At 41.4% G+C, this 18,955-nt stretch overlaps 1 protein-coding gene across 1 annotated transcript in view; it reads left to right on the top strand.

The window, feature by feature from the left end:
- abr (ABR activator of RhoGEF and GTPase) overlaps window positions 1–18,955 on the top strand; it is a 124,347-nt gene that overhangs the window by 46,287 nt on the left and 59,105 nt on the right. The window contains exons 2-4 of the mRNA XM_042224829.1: window positions 3,745–3,917; window positions 13,094–13,192; window positions 14,964–15,149. Coding sequence (XP_042080763.1) covers window positions 3,745–3,917; window positions 13,094–13,192; window positions 14,964–15,149 — 458 coding nt within the window. The remainder of the gene's footprint in view (window positions 1–3,744; window positions 3,918–13,093; window positions 13,193–14,963; window positions 15,150–18,955) is intronic.

The following is an 18,955-nucleotide window of genomic DNA, read 5'->3' as shown; positions in this document are numbered from 1 at the left end:
CCTGCTTCTGATTCGCGCACATTCAAACATTGTGAGCAGCGTTTCCAGCACCAGCTCCAGATTCTTGGACATCATCATCTGGGCAAATTAAACTTACATTTAAGTCAGAATATTATTTGCATTTGCACTGTGTGCTATCTTTGCTTTACACTGTTTCCCTTTGTGCTGTAATCTACAGCTTTCAGAGAAATTCCCCCACGTTAGTCACGACATACTGTGATCAGCACTGGCTGTGCGAGACATGTTACGATGAAGGACCTGTATTGTGAACTTTGCAGTATACAAACAGTTATATGAATATTCAAATCAGAAAACAACGACTGTAAATATCATGGTGTGATAAAAGTCTGTCTGTCTTCTGTACAGATATGGAAATGTAGCTTTGGCAGTTTAGAGTAAGAACTCTGTAAACTGTAGAAATGACTTAGACTGAATGTTTGTCTAATGGTAAATTTGAACTTCCTATGTGGAAGTAATGATTAAATCTTCTTTTTTCAGTTTAGTTCATTGTCTTTTACTTTGTTTGTCTGTGTTCATTTTGGCAAAAGGTTGTCATGGAGACAACTTCTATCTATCACAAAGGTATTTTTAGGTACTTTGGCAAGTGTTTATATTTCTCAATGTGGACAGATTTCACCAAAGTAACAGCACTGCAATAATGAAAGATACAGGTATACATGGCTAGCATGAGAACACTAGGTGTGGTGCGGTGACTCATTAGCTTTGTGGTTTGTGTGCTCTCATTGCAGCTGGTGCTCTAGTAGTTATCAGTGTGTCCAGCATGTCCCCACAGGGCTAATTTATGGTCAGTGTCACCGCTGACGTGGTGTTTTTTGCTAACGTATGGCTGTGCACAACCTTTATTTATGTTTCCTTAATGTCCTCAATTATGTGTATTGCATCTTGGTCTGATCTCATCAGTGAAAGGCAAAGCAACAGCAGCGAAGCGCAAAAGACGTGTTCACAATAGCCTTTTCTTTTCTTTCTGTGTTCTGCATTAATGTGGCTAATCACAGATAACGAGTACAAATATTGACCACTCACAGTGAATTGCTCTGAGTGATTCACACAAACACCAGTTGGTTCTAATGGCACACATTAGCTTAGCGCACGTCGTGTTCACCATTATCAGATAAACAAATGTGTGTCAGCTCAGGCAACTGTAGGTAAGCACAGAAGTGCACGGAGCCAAACGGAGCAGAGTTGACTGTGAGCCCACTGGTTGTGCTTTGTCTCCACTGCTCCAGCTCTGCTCTCTCTAATCGACTGGCTCTCTGCTTGGCACAGCCGGGAATATATTTGTGAATGGTTTCTTCTGCATGTTGGTGTTTCTGCAAATAGACGTGAGTCACGGGCAACTTCTTTTTAAAAAGAGGAGGAAACCACTGTGCTTGTCTAGACTCAAGTGTTTTTGTTGAGTTATCCATCCGTCCTTCCAACTCGCAGTTAAGCTTCAAAACACCAGCCATAAGCTGGGAGGAAATTTGAGGATTTGCACATTGTTGAGTGCTTTAGCACTGGCTAAGTGTCTTGGGAGTTCCCTGTATTTTTTTTCTTACATACACTCACGCAATTTAAGCAGATTAGCGAAAACGAGCCGGACGGCAGGCCAGAAGGTGTTCAGAGGAGTCAGAGAGAGAGAAGAGATGGAAAGACTGAGAAAAGAAAACCGAATGCATGCACAGGTGCATATTGGAAGAGCCGATCTTTTCTATGGCACGATCACAGCGCAGTTGGAGTTGGACAAATGAGTTTACATCAGTGTTTTTAACTGCCTTCTTCACACTAATCACCATAATGCACTCTTGTCATCTAGCAGCACTTCGCATAATCAGTACTTGCTTCACTGAGTCAGCAAAGACCCACGTGCACCATTTACAAGCAACCCATATGGTAACTGTGACTCTCCATGGTCCACACACAAGCTAACAGATGGGTGGGGAGGGATTGGGAGTTGATTGACATGTCCAGTGATAGTGTGCATGTGTTCCCAGTGGGGATAGATCCCTGCTTTTATTTTTCAATTAGTTCTTGTCCAAAACTTGTTAGAGCTTTCTATCCTTTACGCACTGGTACAAACACACACATGCCCTCTCAAGCACATGAACACAGTAATAATCAAATGTTGTTGTCTTCTCACTGCACGTTATATGTAAGCAGACAGGGACACTTGTACACACCTCCCACATAACCTGCTCTTGGCTCTGCTTTTTTTGTGATAGCTTCACAAGCTACAAGCTTCCTCCTCCTATTCCGAGTTCCTTAAAGATGCTTCACTGTATCAGAAAGCTAAACAGAACAACATCCTGGAAAATGTAACTCGATAATTACTTGCCTCTCTTTTAGTTTTGCATATGCGTCGTACTTTGTAGTTTATCATCCACAGCAACAGTCCACATCTCTTTTCTTCTACAGGATCTGACACTGGCTTTTTATATCTCCTCTGCCTTTTTGTTATTCCACTGTTTTCTTGACCAGTGCTCCTTTGAAGGCAGGACAGGAGTCATTTCAGTGTCATTGTCGTTTCTTTCTACTGGAGCTGTCACTGCTACTCGGGCCTGAACACGAGCGTTGTCACAGGACATGGTTTTTGACCTCAATACTCCCACAATATGAAATAAGACTGCAGTATCACAAATACAAGAATGAAACTAGCAAACCAAAATAGAATTATAATCTAATCACAGATGGTTAGTCAAAAATGCATTAGCATCTATAATAGTAGTTGTTTTTATTTTTAAATTTATTAACCTTGGCTTGTTTGAATATTTCTTCTTCTTTTTCATTACATTTATAAGATGAATCTATATCTTGCTCTTGAAATGTATTTATTAAATTGCCGTGCTGGTTGGAAAAACGACTCTCCTGACCTGATCCACAGGTCGTTGACATTGTGGCGTTTCAAACAAGTGTTGGCAACAGTGAAGCTGCAGTGCAAAAACACATAAAATATTTGAAGGGTGTCTCCTTTTCAATTTTAACTTACTCATAGATTGTTAATATTAAAATAATTAGATGGCTAATATGGGTTGAGAATAACTTGGCTCTGGCTTTTAAAATGTAAACCATAGTTTTTTACGTCTCTGCCCTGGTGACACTCATGGCCAGGGGCAATTTGTTTTTGGGTTTCCTGGAAATCTTGAGTGGATTTGTCTAAATCTGGGCCAAAGATTCACTTGCACACAATAATGTACTCATTAGATTTTGGGAGTCAAAGTTGAAGATCTATTAAAACAACAAAATGTCCCAAGAAAATTCAATTTGGGGCATTTCTGGCTGTTTAATGGCAGTACAAAGAGGGTTATACTGTACATACACGACAACCTACATATGATCAGATGTGCACCAGACCACCTCAGCAAGTGCTTTGAATAATTTGATCCCTGATGATCTTTAATGTTTCTTGCACTAAATACACCATAACTTAAGAATTCATACAGTAATTATGACAACATTTTATAACAATATCTTGCCAAATAAAATATGAATGTTGACTTTTTACATTCATAGGGTAACACAGTGGTCAGCTTCACCCACACATCATGTTTTGGAAAAGCTTTCTTCTGGCATTTATTCATATAACCCCTCAACTCAAGGTTATGTAGCAGAATGGAGAACTTAATGCTGTATTGAGGAAGTGTTGGCCTGTTCCAAGTGGTGATGAAAACAGTGGAGTGATTGCCTTGTTCTTTGGGGTGATTTGCTGATCAGTATATTTGTCTTTTTCTGTGTCCTGTCCTCCAGACTTTAACTATAACACAGATGGATACGAGGGGGACGCAGGAGAGGACGGCAAGTCCCAGGATGGCTCAGAAACGCTGCCCTTTATAGATGAATCGCCCACCATGTCACCCCAGCTCTGCGCGCCCCAAGGGCCAGATGGAGAAACAGTGTCGCCCACACCTCTGCTGGCTGGGGTAAGAACTACACACACACACACACACTTATTTATTTTAGAAGCAACCTACACACAATGGTTCACATTTCCTGTCTACACCCTGTCACCTTATTTGGAAGTGACAGGTCGGTGGTAGATGTCGGTGTAAATCACTTAAAATAGATCAGCCATGATTTGATTATCAAATGTACTTGTTTACGGTGTTGGTGTTGTTTACTTGTTGTTTGCTGCTGTAACTGGCAGCACAGGGTTGCTGGGAAGTCCAAAGTTTGACATGCAATAATCGACTTTTCTATCTAGATTTTGAGATGAAATCACAAACAAGTAAAATAATCTGGCCAGAGCCACAGTAGCTGTCCTGAAGTGACTCGCCCAGCAGTGTGGTACGCAGTCTGGCTTTGCAGAGCACTTTGCAGTGTAAGGAGTGTAAAGAGGATTGGCGATACAATCTTTGTTAATAATGCCAAGAGAAATTTTCTCAGTTCATGTTCAGAGTTCAGCATAACTGACATAAACCTGGTGAGGACTGCTACAATATAGTATCAGAATGAAGCACTGCAAGCCTGGCACAGGAAAACGGTGATCCTGATGAATATCCGAGGAGAGAGTTTCTGAAGACTGAAAGTGTTAATGCAACCAAACAGTTGTCAGAAGAATGACACAAAATCTCTCCAGAAATGTGTGTAACACAGGTTTCCTCGGTGCAGAGGAGGCTGCCAAATTAAAAATAAAAGCCTTGCATGTCGGTATTTATAGATGATCAATTCCTATTGTGGAGTCTATTAAGTGATTTAACTTTACAGGAGAACAATTGTTGTGCAACTAGGAAGTAATATTTAAGAATTCATCCAATTTTAGTAATTGAAATTATTGACAGAAGGGAGCAGTTAGGGCATGTCGTGGTGGTTAGTACTGTTACCTCACGGCACAAAGGTTTTTAGTGCTCCCGTGTCTGCACACACATCCATGGGTTAGCTAAACTGGCCATACGTGTGAATGTGAGCATGAATGGTTGTCTGTCTCTGTGACAGACTGGCAACTTGTCCAGGATGTACCCTGCCTCTTGCCCAGTGACAGCTGGGATGATGACCTGTGAGGGGTGATGGTGTAGGCTCCAGCTGCCCTACAACCCTGAATTGAATACGTGGAAGAAAATGAATGGACTAGCATGGTTTTGGATAAATATTAAAAAAAAAAATGTTGAAGAAAAGATCATTCACCACACGACCCAGTAAACATAACTGGGTATATAAAAATATTGGACACAGTTTAAATGAAGTGTTCATTTGTGGCTCTTGCATTCTGAACTGTAAGATAATATGAGGTTTTCAGCCATTCAGCCAGGTTTTTCTCTTGGTATTAATGGTTGGAGTTTCACCCGAAACAATTATACTTTAAGACGTGAGCTGCCAGTTCTCTTTCTGATATTAGCCACAGATATTGACCCAGTGTACATTTTGCCACAGGAGCTCCCTGAAGCGCACTGCAGGATGTGTATTCACATCAGTTGGAAATGACCACTGACCCAGATGGGGTACGACAGCAACCGTCTGCTAGCTTGAATATAAATGGAATACACTGAAGTGCTGTTTGGCAGCACTTCAGTGTATTCTATACTCGAAGCAGAGTCTGGGGAGGAGGGGGACGACTCGGCGGTGAAGCCACTGATATAGTTAGACAGGCATTTGGGTTGGGTGAGATTTTCCCTCAGTTCATGAAGGCTCTAGATGCTGTAGGGCCGTCCTGGCTGACACATCTCTGCAATGTATGCGTGGACTAGTGGGTGGGAAGCTGACCAAGGGCTGTCTTTTAACACTAGTTCTGTTGATGGTGTTTATAGACAGAATATCTAGCCAGAGGTGGAGGGTCTCTTCTGTGATGGCCTCAGGATTTCACATTTACTGTTTGCAAAGGATCTGGGACAAGTTACTGTCCCAGGTGGAGGAGTTTAAGTATCTTGGGGTTTTGTTCATGAGTAAGGGGAGAGTGGAACATGAGATTGACGGATGGATTGGGCTGGTGTCCACTGCGATGTGGTCACTGTACCAGTCTGCTGTGGTAAAGACGGAGCTGAGCATGAAAGTGAAGCTGTCGATTTACTGGTCAATCTACGTTCCTGCCCTCGCCTGTGGTCATGATCTCTAAGTAGTGACTGAAAGAATGAGGTCTTGGATACAAGCAGCAGAAATGAGATTCCTGTTTCCCAGTTGAGGCAGGTCGGGCATCTAGGAAGCCTTCTAGACCAGCGGTCCCCAACCCCCGGGCCTTGGACCGGTACCGGTCTGTGAGTCGTTTGGTACCGACTGAGCTGGCGGAGGTGGTGGGGGTGAGGGAAGTCTAAGCAATCTGTTGAAAATTTTCCTGTTTATCTACAGTGCATAATTTGGAACAGGAATGCTGTAGGTGACAGTCTTTCCTGTGTTTTTTTTTTTCCAAATTATCTGCTGCTGGAAATATGAAACACTTGGTGTTTTCAGTGGATTTTCACACTTAAGTCTGACAAATCGCTCAGAACAGCTGATGTGAACGCTCTCCTGATGCTTTCAGAATTCAGAATATTTTCTGAATGTGTTCATCGTCATGTTTCAGGGCTTGTAGTCCCGTCACACTCCCCCCCTTTATGCCTCCTGGCTATGTGTGTTTGGATGACTGTCACTCGGTGCCCACTTAAAAGAACGTGACTGTGTGAAGGGGCGTAGCCCACGGAGGCTCAGCGGGAGCCGAGTTGACCCTGACCTGAACTGACCTTCTCACAGACACAGAGAAAAAAAAAAAAGAAGCTGGTAGGATTTCATTCACATGTCAGCAGCCTTTTTATCCACTGAAAAACAAAATACTCAATGACAACAGCATTGCTTTACATCTTTAGATCAATATGTTGTTTTTAAATTCATACAGAACACAAATGATCGTATATTCTTTCTGTATTAACGTATAAATTACCACAGCCGGATTGTCTCGACCTTCCACTCGCTTTACCGTCTCCTTTGAAGTCTGCCTGCTCTGTCTTGCATTCGATCCAAGCAATATCACTGCACTATCCATGCATGAACACAGTATTGTAAATAAACAGTGGTCTTGTTAGGCTTCAATGGAGCTGATTGATGAATTATTCAGCTGTATTAATTGTGAGTGACTCTGAGCTAGGGCAGCTCATGTAAATGAAGATGTGTCTCCATCTAGTGGCTAGCTGGGATAAGAACAGAAAAATGGTTTGAGTGTTTAAAATATAAGAAATAGGAAATGAATTGTTCATAGTGCTGGTACATTAATGATTTCAGCCACAGAGGATCGTCAGTAAGATATTGTTGTTTTCTTTTTAGTTCTTCCCTGATCATCGTCTCTGCTAGGATGAGATTACTCAACGTAGACAAGCTCAGCTGTTTTCCGTGTACAGTTGTATGTTCAAGTTTTGTATAAAGTAGCTTTTCAGTGATGAGTTATGATCAGCTTATTATTATTATTAATAATAATAATAATAATAATCAGAGGACTTAATTCGTTTTTCTACGGTGATGTGCAAAATTCTTGAGAAATCCCTTGTTTCCTCGTGTTTTTCTCCATTGCTTGCTTCTTGACGGGGTTTTTTTAACTTGTGAATCATTCAAGCATAAATACAACACTTATTCACCGAATGAGTTAGTAGTGACAAAGAGCCAGGTTTAAATTGTATCTTTACTTAATAGCCTGTGGCAGAAACACATCAATTGTTCCCATTTCTTTAGTTGAATCTGTGAAATTGCCAAAGGCAGCATAGTTTGATGGACACAAAATAGTATTTTTGCACCACTGAGGTAATTCCCAAAGAGCTATTAGTTAAAACGTTATTTTCATATTTGCACAGTGTGATTTGCAGTGTCCCTAAAATAAAATTGAGGAAACTTGACAAGCGGCGGAACAAAGAAGACGTGGCGGACCTAAAACTATATTTGTAGGAGAGGAACAGTAACTGAAAGTCATGTTCTTAAGAAACAGGAAAAAATCAAGCAGTGGCAAAGGCCTGACACAGGACCTGAGAGATGAATGCAGTCCTTCAGTTGATCCATCTACTGTTTATTGAAGCCTCATCAGAAGTAATGGAGGATGTCGACAAGCTGTTGTTAAGGAAGGGAAATTAAGGATGGTTTAATTTATGCCACATTACGCAAGAACAAATCAATAACAACAGGTCGTTTTGAGTGATGAATCCAAATTGAAATCATTGTTTATATGCACAGTGGAGGTCAGGAGTGTCTGCAGCCATCTTTAAAACATTTTTTATTTTACATCTGTGTATTTACACTTTTCAGCACCTGAATGAATTTGAGGAGCTGCCGTGAAAGCTTACTTGTTAAGAAGTCACTTGTGATGCTGCTGCTGCTAAAAGATTTTGTGGCTCTTATCACACACCGCTGTGCAGCCGTGTTCTCTTTCCGCTGAGTTTGCAGAGACCTTTCATCTGCTAAAGTGAGAGGGCTGACGGCTCCATGTGTTCAACACGACTAAGAGTTAAATACTGAACTTAAATTTTTTTTTTGTTTTATTTTTTTTTTTTGTATTACGCTCTAAAATCATACTTTTCCTTCAGAAGACAAGATCAGGACAGATTGTGCTTTGACCTCGAAATAAATACAAATATACATTAAGGAGGAGGTTCATAGAGCAGTTGGGGGTGTCCCTTCCTCTAAAATGACAAGTCAAGGTCAGGAACGGGGTGAAAGGGCATGGGAAGTGAATTGTATTCATTCATAAATATGCAGCAACTTAAACTTGGGTGTTTGCATGCAGATTATTTATATTTTTGGTTTCATTTTATTTCCAGTAACCACAGTTATTGATTTTCTGTCTTTGTCTTGCTGCACACGTTTTTTTTTCCTTCTTTTTTTAGTGTATCATTTCTGTGCTTTGCCTTTGAAGCTGCTATAACTGTGTGCCCAGCGATCTATGTGACCTGTAATTGGAATCAGCCTCGCTTGCAGCACATTAGCTGGCCCTGGCTCAACGTCCAAGGCTTTCAGCAGATCAATAAAGAGACAATGGACAGAAAGAAAGGGAGAGAAATCAACCCTGTAGCGTGCGCTGATGAGAGTGAGAGAGCGAGACTGTTTGTGTGATGAGGAAGTGGCTTTTTGCCCCGAAGAGAACGGAAGAAAGAAATAAGGGACAAGAGACGACTGACTTTCCCAGCGTAGCCCTAACAGAAAGAGTCTGTAGCCATCAAGGAAGTGGCTGGATAGCATTTGTGGGGAGGGGAGGGGCGGCTGTAGAGGGAGGGCAGACCTCATCGACTGAGGTGGAATAGTGGCCACACACACACAAAGACAGACACACACACACATATATAGAGCACACACAAACACCAGGAAGCCCAGCAGAGGAAGGGGGTGGGGTTGAGTAGGCGGGGTCCTCTCTCTTTCTGTCTTTCGGTGTCCAGACGACTTGATCTAAAGGGAAAACACTGATGTGTCCAGGCAGGCCCCGTAGAAGGAGATAGGAGGCAGAAAAGAGGAGAGAAGGAGGTGAAAGAAAGGAAAGGAAAGACAGAACCATGGAGGAGGAAGAGGAGGAGGTGCTGTGCTACTTGGACAGGGTTCTGGAGGAGGAGGAGGAGGAGTCTGAATATGGAGATGGGGAGCTGGAGCCCATCACTACGACACATAGGCAGTTCAAGGTGAGGCATGAGCTGGAGAGGAGCTGGATGCAGAGGAGAAAGAGCGCGCGCAGACACACATACAAACACACACACGAACATACACATACGTACACACTTTTGCAATACTGCCTTTCAAAATGGAAAATCCCAGTCAGTGTATTGGTGTGTTTGTGGCGTGACGTGACGTGTGCTTCTTCTCAGAGCCATCTGTGCTGCAAAAGTGTGTGTGTGTGTGTGTGTGAGAGAGTGTGTGAGAGTGACAGCCATTGGTGTGTCAGCGTGGCCCGATGAGGCAGTGACTCTGCAGCGCATGTCTGTGCACGGTGCTGCTGCTTTTTAAAGCCGGCCGCTTTCTGTTTCTCATGCTAACTTCTGTGTTTGTGCGCCTCTGTGTGTACTCCTCCCTGCAGATGAACTGATAAAAAGCAGAGCTACTTTAAACTTTCTCTGCCCATTCAAGATATCAGCTCTTTTATCAGAGGGCAAAGGGCAACGCAGGAAAGCACGCAGTGTTTGTCTGTGTGAAAAGCCTAGTTGTGACTCACAGAGCAGGTTGCTGTGGGAAAAAAAAATCACCTCATGGATTCCTCGTCTTGCCCTCTCGCCACACAGTAGCTCTTTGTACACAGCAGAGGGAAAATATTCCTTTTTCCTGTCTTTTTTTTTTTTTTTTCCGTTGAGTTATCACTTATTTGTTACTTAAAAAAATGAACTGAATATTTCTGCAACGTTTTGGTTAGTCAAAAGGACAGGACACCTTTTGTAGGTTATGATGTCATATTTTAGACCTCAGCTATTCTGAGATATCATTTTAATAAGAACGCAGTGACTGGAGACACTCTCGGTGTTTAAAATAAATGTTGACCAGCAGTAATTCACATCACATCAAAGATTTTTCTCTTAGTTTCAAGTGTGTCTCATTTCTGGCTTTAGTTTTGAGCTTTAGGTTCTTTTAAAAGAATACGAGCAAAGAGAAAGGCTCAGAGGATTAAACTAAACAGATTTCTGGCCACGTGCTGCATTAATCCCTCATATTAACGTAAATGCAAGTAAGTGGCAGTAAGGACTTCCCTGACAGTTTATTTAACCAACAGAAAATGATCAATAGAAATCATCCCTGCCTCTCAGACTGATTTACTTTATACTGTCACGGTTAGCTGAGGAAAAACTGCCAATGTGTGACAGGCCTCAAAATAGGCCCTCTGCAGTCATCACATCGCAAGTGTTTGTTATCTTTATAGTCTTCAGCATTCTTAATAAAGCAGCACGTGTAAATGGCATATACTATAACACATACGGTAAATACTGAACCTTGATGTGCAGTATAATTTCCAACATCAGTGTTGGAATGTGCATGTCAGCCATGATTGGGTTAAATGATGAGGTCATGCCTCCTTCCTCATCTGGGCAGTCCTGGAGTGCTGATATCATTGTAAGGACTTGGTGGAATTAATAATTAATCTCTGGTCTCACAGCTGTTCTCTGGCCTTCTTTAAGGCACACATGTCGTATTTAAATGCCAATTTCTGGAGTTTATCGGTATTTATCTCTTCAGTAAAGGAAAAATGTCAATACAGCAGTATACCTAACCAGCTACACTGATAAGGTATGCAACACAATTCAATTCAATTTTATTTATATAGCGCCAAATTACAACAACAGTCGCCTCAAGGCGCTTTATATTGTAAGGTAGACCCTACAATAATACATACAGAGAAGAAACCCAACAATCATATGACCCCTCTATGAGCAAGCACTTTGGCGACAGTGGGAAGGAAAAACTCCCTTTTAACAGGAAGAAACCTCCAGAAGAACCAGGCTCATGGAGGTGCGGCCATCTGCTGCGACCTGTTGGGGTGAGAGAAGGAAGACAGGATGAAGGACATGCTGTGGAAGAAAGCGAGAGATTAAATAACAAGTGTGATTCAGCAGAGAGGTCTATTAACACATGTTGAGTGAGAAAGGTGACTGAAAAGGAAAAACTCAATGCATCATGGGAGTCCCCCAGCAGTCTACACCTATTGCATCGTAACTAAGGCAGGATTCAGGGTCACCTGATCCAGCCCTGACTATATGCTTTAGCAAAAAGGAAAGTTTTAAGCCTAATCTTGAAAGTAGAGATAGTGTCTGTCTCCAAAATCCAAACTGGAAGCTGGTTCCACAGAAGAGTGGCCTGAAAACTGAAGGATCTCCTTCCCATTCTACTTTTAAATACTCTAGGAACAACAAGTAAGCCTGCAGTGCGAGAGCGACGTGCTCTAATGGGGTGATATGGTACTAAAAGGTTATTAAGATAAGATACAATGCAATATACCTTAGATAACTTAAAAGTAAAGAAAAATATCTTTAAAAAACATATTTTTAAAGTGAATGGATTTATCTTAATTGTCGCTTCTAAATGAATGATTCTGTGTGAGTGTCAACAGCTGTCTGCCTCTGTGACAGTCCAGTGACAGACTGGCAACCTGTCCAGGGTGTACCCTGCCTCTCGCCCTGTGGTAGCTGGGATAGACTTCAGCCCCCCCGCATGGGCTACCCTACTTTGTCTTAGTGGAAGAGAATTGCTGCATGGATGGCTGAATATGAAATTAACATACAAAACAGAGCATATGTCCATACGCTAATCAAACTTGTCGCATACTTTTGCGAGTCTGGCGTCACTAAAACCACTGCTGTTGTTATGCTGCTGGCTAACCATATGAAACTCATGACCCCCCCCCGCCCCCCCCCTTTCTTTCTCATAGTACGTGTTCCGATCATTACTGGCGAACTGCTGAAGAATTAAAGCAATTTGAAAGTGAAACTTTGAAACATTTTTCTGTTTGATACACCTGTGCACTCCACAGTCCAGTATACAAAACCATAATTCCTTTTCAAATATTTTTACTTCACCTACACAGATATTGTGACATTTTGATTGTCACGCAAGTATCATCTACCACAGAGTCACTGTATCACTATGCCATTGTTGTGTATTGCATTAGTATCAGGAGTAACTATACGATTCCCACTGGCCAAATCATAAAATGTGGAGCAGGGCAGTCCTTTATGACGAGGGAACGGCCAAAAGTGAGAATAATGTGAAGAAAGATGAAGTCTTCTGTGATCATGTTGAAGTCCCTCTTTTGAAACCTGGTAATTTTGCTCTAATTATAAGTTCCCACAAAATGTAAACAGTACACTATGAGTGTGCCTTGGTCTGTGTTTCTCAGACATCAATAGGATGTTGACTTCCCCGACGTTGACGTCAAAATGCAACAGTTGCCTGGAGTCATCACAAATAGTTTTACAGAGGAAATGAGATACTTAGATGTTTTCATAAGATTTCTAATAGGTTGCGCATTCTTTTACGCTTACGACTGTTTGTATCAATCTTGTGTTTACCTGATGTGACTGTTCCACTGGCACCATTGCAGGAAATAGAGTCAGGGTGCTTTCATGTGCCGTTAGTCAGAAACGAGTCTCGATAACAGGATTTTTGGTGAACGTGTGTGTTCTAGTGCGCTATATGTGTATGTAAGCGAATAAAAGCATATTACAGCCAGGTCTGTTTTATCCTGCAGGGAGACATCGAGAAAGGACTGGAGATGAAGAGACTGGTGCTGTCTGGATTCCTGGCCAGCGAGGAGATCTACATTAACCAGCTGGAGGCCCTGCTACTGGTGAGACACTCAGACAAAGACAGACAAGTAACAGAAACAATGTAACAAGGCTCATATAACCGCGTGAACATTGGAGTGCTGCTGCTGCTGTAGGCATTGGTGTGAGCTGTGAGACTATCAGAACGCTATTAGTGGTCGATGGCCACACTTAAAGCAGGACCACAGATGCTGCACTTTAATGCAATGCTAACCAACCACACTTCCTCATGCTAAGTCGCTATGTCTCACAACCTGCTGATCCGGCCACATGTTCTACTTTGGCCAATTTATAGTCAGATAGATGCTAAATTAAGATATACAAATGTGCACAACAATTATTGTGGAAATTCACAGGGGAAAGACCCCCCCCCCCCCACCCCACCCCACCCCACGCACGCACGCACGCACGCACGCACGCACGCACGCACGCTTCAATTAGTCAGTAAGAACAAATGATTGCACTAACACTTGCTGAAATCTGGTCAGGCTCTCAGTTCCTTCCCTTTGAGCTCTTGGTGACAACACAACGACTCATCTCGCAGATCCACCAATAAAAAGTTTGTTCCTCTCCTCCTCCACTTCCTCAGTCATTCAGAGGCGGTCTAAAGCAGGCACTGGGGCAGTTTGTTTTTATGTCTTTTTTTTTTCTCATGTCTTTCAGCAGAATAATACACTTGCTCCAAACAGAATAGTCACACCTTACTCTCTGGCTGCATCCCTGGAAACCCGGTGTTTCAAAATACTGGATTCTTTCAACATCAGACAGCTTAATAAGCTGGTCCGATCCCCCCTGCTGCCAGGTTTCATACACTGGCTCTTCACATTCTGGGCCTAAGAGAGAGAAATGTTTCTTTATCTGGAAATGCATCATAATCATATTCCACGTCTCCAGGGTATTTGAAACAATAACATTATTCTGAACTTCTTGACTGGATTTTTTTTTTTTTACTCTAAGAATATTTTGTAGAGTTTGTAAATGTAATGATTTTATTTATTTTTTTGTTTTTGTAAGACAACCAAGTAACAAGACGATCCCAATCAATGTGGATGATTACGGTGATAAATTTGGAACAGTCTAGGAAGTAATTATCTTCCTGGGAAGTAGATCACAAGAGTGTCTCTCTTTCCTATTTTCTTGATATAAACATGGGTTCATTAAAAATGTTTAAACATCACCTCAGCTGCTCCAGCTGATTTGATATATGATGACTATTATTTTCCACCAAGGAGATGAAATTTAGGACCACTAGTCTCCAAATACTTTCTGGTTAAATCTAATGAGGAATTTTCAGCCGACTGCTTTTGCCGTCTTACATAGACTAGGACAGACATACTGATTGTCGGTGCTTTTAAAAATAATCCAACCTGTCTCATGTGCCTTAATACAGTAGGAGGGTGACTCATGATTAGCCCTAGAGAGCTGACGTAAAAAGCCTTTCTGTTTGCACTGTAATTCAGAGCCATTGTCCCCACGCACGCCCAACATGACCAGTCTACACATCACTGTGATTAACTGAGTTGGCCTGCAATCTGCCCGAGTACAAACAACACAAAGGAGAAGACTGTCACCCAGATGAAAAGAGGCTCAGATTACATACTTATCACAGAGTGAAGCATTTAGACGTTCCCTTTCTGGCACTGGTCCTAATAGGTCCTTTTTGTTGGCCTGATCAGATGTTAGGGATGATTTTAACACATTTTCTGTGTTCATCAATCTCATACTTTATATATGACTAATTTAGGCTAGAGTTTTGGCAGCCCCCCTTATTACCTGAGTCTCCTGTCTCTCCAGCCCATGCGACCCCTGAAAGCAACAGCCACGACCTCTCAGCCTGTCCTGACCATCCAGCAGGTAGAGACCATCTTCTACAAAATCCAGGACATCTTCGAGATCCACAAAGAGTTCTACGATGCCCTCCTACCCAGCATCCAGCAGTGGGACGAGAAGGTCACCGTGGGACATTTGTTCCAGAAGCTGGTGAGTCTGATGTGGGTGACACAAATGACAGTGTGCAGATCTTTTATTTCGCTCTCCGTCATTTGCAGGGTACATGTAAATGGCTGTTAAACGGAGAATTGTCAGGCTTCTCACTGTTTGTACTTTGTGAATCACTTGTCTGAATTAGACTCAGTGTGCGTAAGTGACTGACGCGTGCCCCCGCGACTGTGGCCTGGGCACATTAGCAGAAAAGTTGCAGCTTCTGAACTATCACGCTGTCATACTTGCAGTGGATTAAACAGGTGCTTTCAGTACATAATGGAACAGCGGCACTGTAACGTGCATGTAAATGTGCCTGTGTGTGGAATTAGACGGTTTCCAGGCCTCGGCTCGTCACTAAGTGGGTTAGAGCGGTGTAATGTCAGATTTGCAGTGGATAATGTGATTTGAAGAGACGCATAACGCCGCGTATGTATGTATGCTGGACAATGTTTTCTTGGTGGAATAAAATTAATCTGTATATAAGGTGTGAAAAGGCTGAGGCACCCGTCAGTAATTATTTAGTTGGGTGGACCAGTTTTAATGTTTTGGGAACACAAGCTGTGGAGTGGCTGGTGTCATTGAAATATACACCTGCACAGTTTGTACCGATCCTTCATTGTGAGTGTACAGACAGGTGGTAACACTGTGGTTTGTAATTTTCCTTGACTGGAAACTCTGCGAGAGCACCAACTGTCTTTAGAAAAGCGGGAGCAGAAAGCTTTAAGTTTATTTTAGCTGCTGGTAACAACAGGGCTTTGCTCTAAGGCTGGGAGCCTTGGACACAAGAAGTCAACAAAACCAAGTATATACTGGAGCCTGCTTTTTAGTCCTGTTACTGTAATACAGCCTCATTTTAGACTGCGATCAGTCATTACGTATCAGCATCAGAGGTCAAGTTTTCTGAAAATCTATTGAAAACAAAGATGTGACATAAGGTTTTAAAAGTGGTACCATGGATGCAGCTGCTAAAAATCTTGGTCAAGTTTGAATCCCGGTGACCTTAATCTTAATGTCAGAGGTCAACTTTTCAGAAAATCACCTAGGATTTTTAAATTTATACCATCGGTGCATCTACTAGAAAGAGGTTAATTCATTAAGATCCGATGTGTGATTTAAGAGTTCCTTTAACGTTCTTGATCAGTGTATATATATGCGTTTATCACACTGTTGAATGTATGTGTTCACATACCAGCCCCTTTGGTTTCACACCACAGAAGTGAGAACGTCGTTTTCCTTATGTTTTCATGGTGTCATTTTGAGGAACCTGGTAAGGTCATTCTAATTAAAACCACAGCTCTTTAGGGAGTAGATCTCATTTTCAGTTTTGGTTTTCAGGTACTTTTTGATGTAAGCAACTGTTATTCACCATGACTTAGTCAGACGTGTGAAACTCAGCATTTGTTTGTGATGAAGAAAACGTTAAATAGACTTTAAGAGTTTTTACTTCGCCCATGTATAGGACATTTTTAAAGCTTGGATATTAATAATAATATTTCATTAACAGCTTGATGTTTATCTTTATGATTAAAACATTTGATGAAGCACTTTAATTAATAAGAGGAAATGATGAATATTCAGACATGAAGTATGTTTGTGTTAGTGAAAGATTTAACAGGAGAGAAAATGAGCACAGTTTTGATACAGTTGTTTAAACTCCTATGAGTTTAAGTACTTCTATTCAAAAGACCCCTCCTCACTGTGGACGGCCAGCGCTAAGCGGCACCTATTAGTGTAGTCATCAGCTCCCATCTGTGGTGTGTATTTGTGCGTACATGAATATGTCGTGTTTCAGCAAAACATTAGTCAGAGTGGCTGTGTGAGAGTGCAGATGGCAGTTTAATTAGCTGGTCTGCTCCCTGCTGCTCCTCGTCAGCAGTATGGGTGCCACTGGAGCAACAAGGACAGGCAGGGTTACAGAAAACAGGCCGAGACGGGGATAAAGACCTGTTACAGGTCCAAGTTTGTTTTTCACTTTTCTCAGATGAGAGAAAGGCTTAGCTATAGCCTGTGTCTGCAAGGGATGCATTTGTCTGAGCGAATTATTAAAGTCCTAGTCGCTCTAGAGGCACAAAGTAGGAGAGGTTCAATTTACTGTGGATGTGGTGCTGATAAAAACAGTACCACAACTCCATCTTTTACACAGTAGTCACATAATAATGTTTTTAATCATATATTTGCTGATGGATTTTAGTAGCTGGTTATTTTCACAGCAACTGAAGCTTACTCAACTTCAGCACAGGCATTAAGTATTGCAGCCAGGCTCAGTTGTAATAGCTTTAGAGAATTTAAATTAAGCCTAATCGAAATTTGAGCAAACCTGAAAAAATACTAGCAAAGCTAGTTTCCCCATTATGTTGTTTAACATGTGTAACATATGTATGTCTTGTTTTACACCTCAGACAATATCAAAGATGTACCTGTCTAACATGGTTTCACCTGATGTTTTTAAAGTCCCAATTTGTAAAACCTCAAGTTAGTGTTTCTGCCATCACTTTCTTCGCTGCAAAAAAAAACTGGGTGTAACAAAGTGCAAGTTTAACTGTGAAACCACATGCTAATGACGTGTGATTGATAACTCGTTAGCCAATGAGCGTGCGGTTTCATACCACAAGTATTCTTCTATTTTAAAACATGGTACGACCAAGATTTTCAATTCAGACTTGAGTTATTTATCATATTTATTACTTATAATATTACTTGATGGTGTATTTCTTTCTTTCAGCATGACTTAAAATGAGTGACTGAGTCCTTAAATTCACCAGAAAATTTACAGATATCAAGACAGAAATATGTTTTGCTATAGATTTCTATGGGACCAGAAATCTTTTTTTTTTTTTCTTTTTTCTCTTCAACCATAGATATCACCATACGATATCCTCAGATAGAAAACAAGTCTAAGATAATTTTGGATTTACTTAATTCTTCTGACCAGGAAGCTACATGCAAGTTTTATACTGCCTGTTGTTAGCATGCTAATTGAGAGTTATGAATGTAACTAAGGTTTTGTGAATTTTGGATGAACGTCTCTTGCAGTCAGGAATAATAGAATAAAACTATGAAGGCAAACGTGGTAAACACTAGAACAGCTTTAGATCAGGCAGATAAGCATTTTACCATTGTCAGTAGTAGACTTTAGCATGCTAACACTCTATCATTTTGTAGAGTAGTAGCATTAGCATACTATTAGCATTAAGTATACCTTTATAGGTTTTTTTTTTCTTGTCCTTAGACTTATTTCTACATTATTATAATTTATTTAGGAAAGAATAGTAAGAAGAGGGTAATACAGTGTTGGCTACCTTAAAGAAAGTAGACAAAACTTATACAATTGCTAGATAATTAGAATTTTTTACGTGAGGTTTGAATATGAGACAAACACTGATTTCTAGGGGAAAATGTCTATTCCCCAACTGGTTGTTAGTGCTTTGTGGAAGTTATTTGCTCTCCATGGGTGAAATCTGTTAGAAAGAAGATGCCGTACCAAAAACTTCCAAGTAATTGCTTTGGTTGTAAGCAGTTCCCTTTAGTTTTTCATGTCTGTCTGCAAATACTTGCTAACTTCTAGCCGAGCAGTAGTGAAATGTGAAGAAATGCCTCAGCGCCGTAGCAAACATGTTTCAAAAAGTGCAACTTTTATTTTGGAGGAAAATTTTCTCCATCGTGGCTCAAGAGTTGGCAGTTCGTCTTGTAATCGAAAGGTTGCTGGTTCGAGCCCGGCTCGGACAGTGTCGGTCGTTGTGTCCTTGGGCAAAACACTTCACCTACCGCCTACTGGTGATGGCCAGAGGGGCCGATGGCGCGAT

This window comes from Haplochromis burtoni, unplaced genomic scaffold (genome assembly GCF_018398535.1).
Source record: "Haplochromis burtoni strain Fernald_Lab_line unplaced genomic scaffold, NCSU_Asbu1 Contig_152, whole genome shotgun sequence".
Classification (NCBI taxonomy): Eukaryota; Metazoa; Chordata; class Actinopteri; order Cichliformes; family Cichlidae; genus Haplochromis; species Haplochromis burtoni.
Note: the sequence above shows the minus strand (reverse complement) of the source record. Positions and strands in the feature narration are given on the sequence as shown.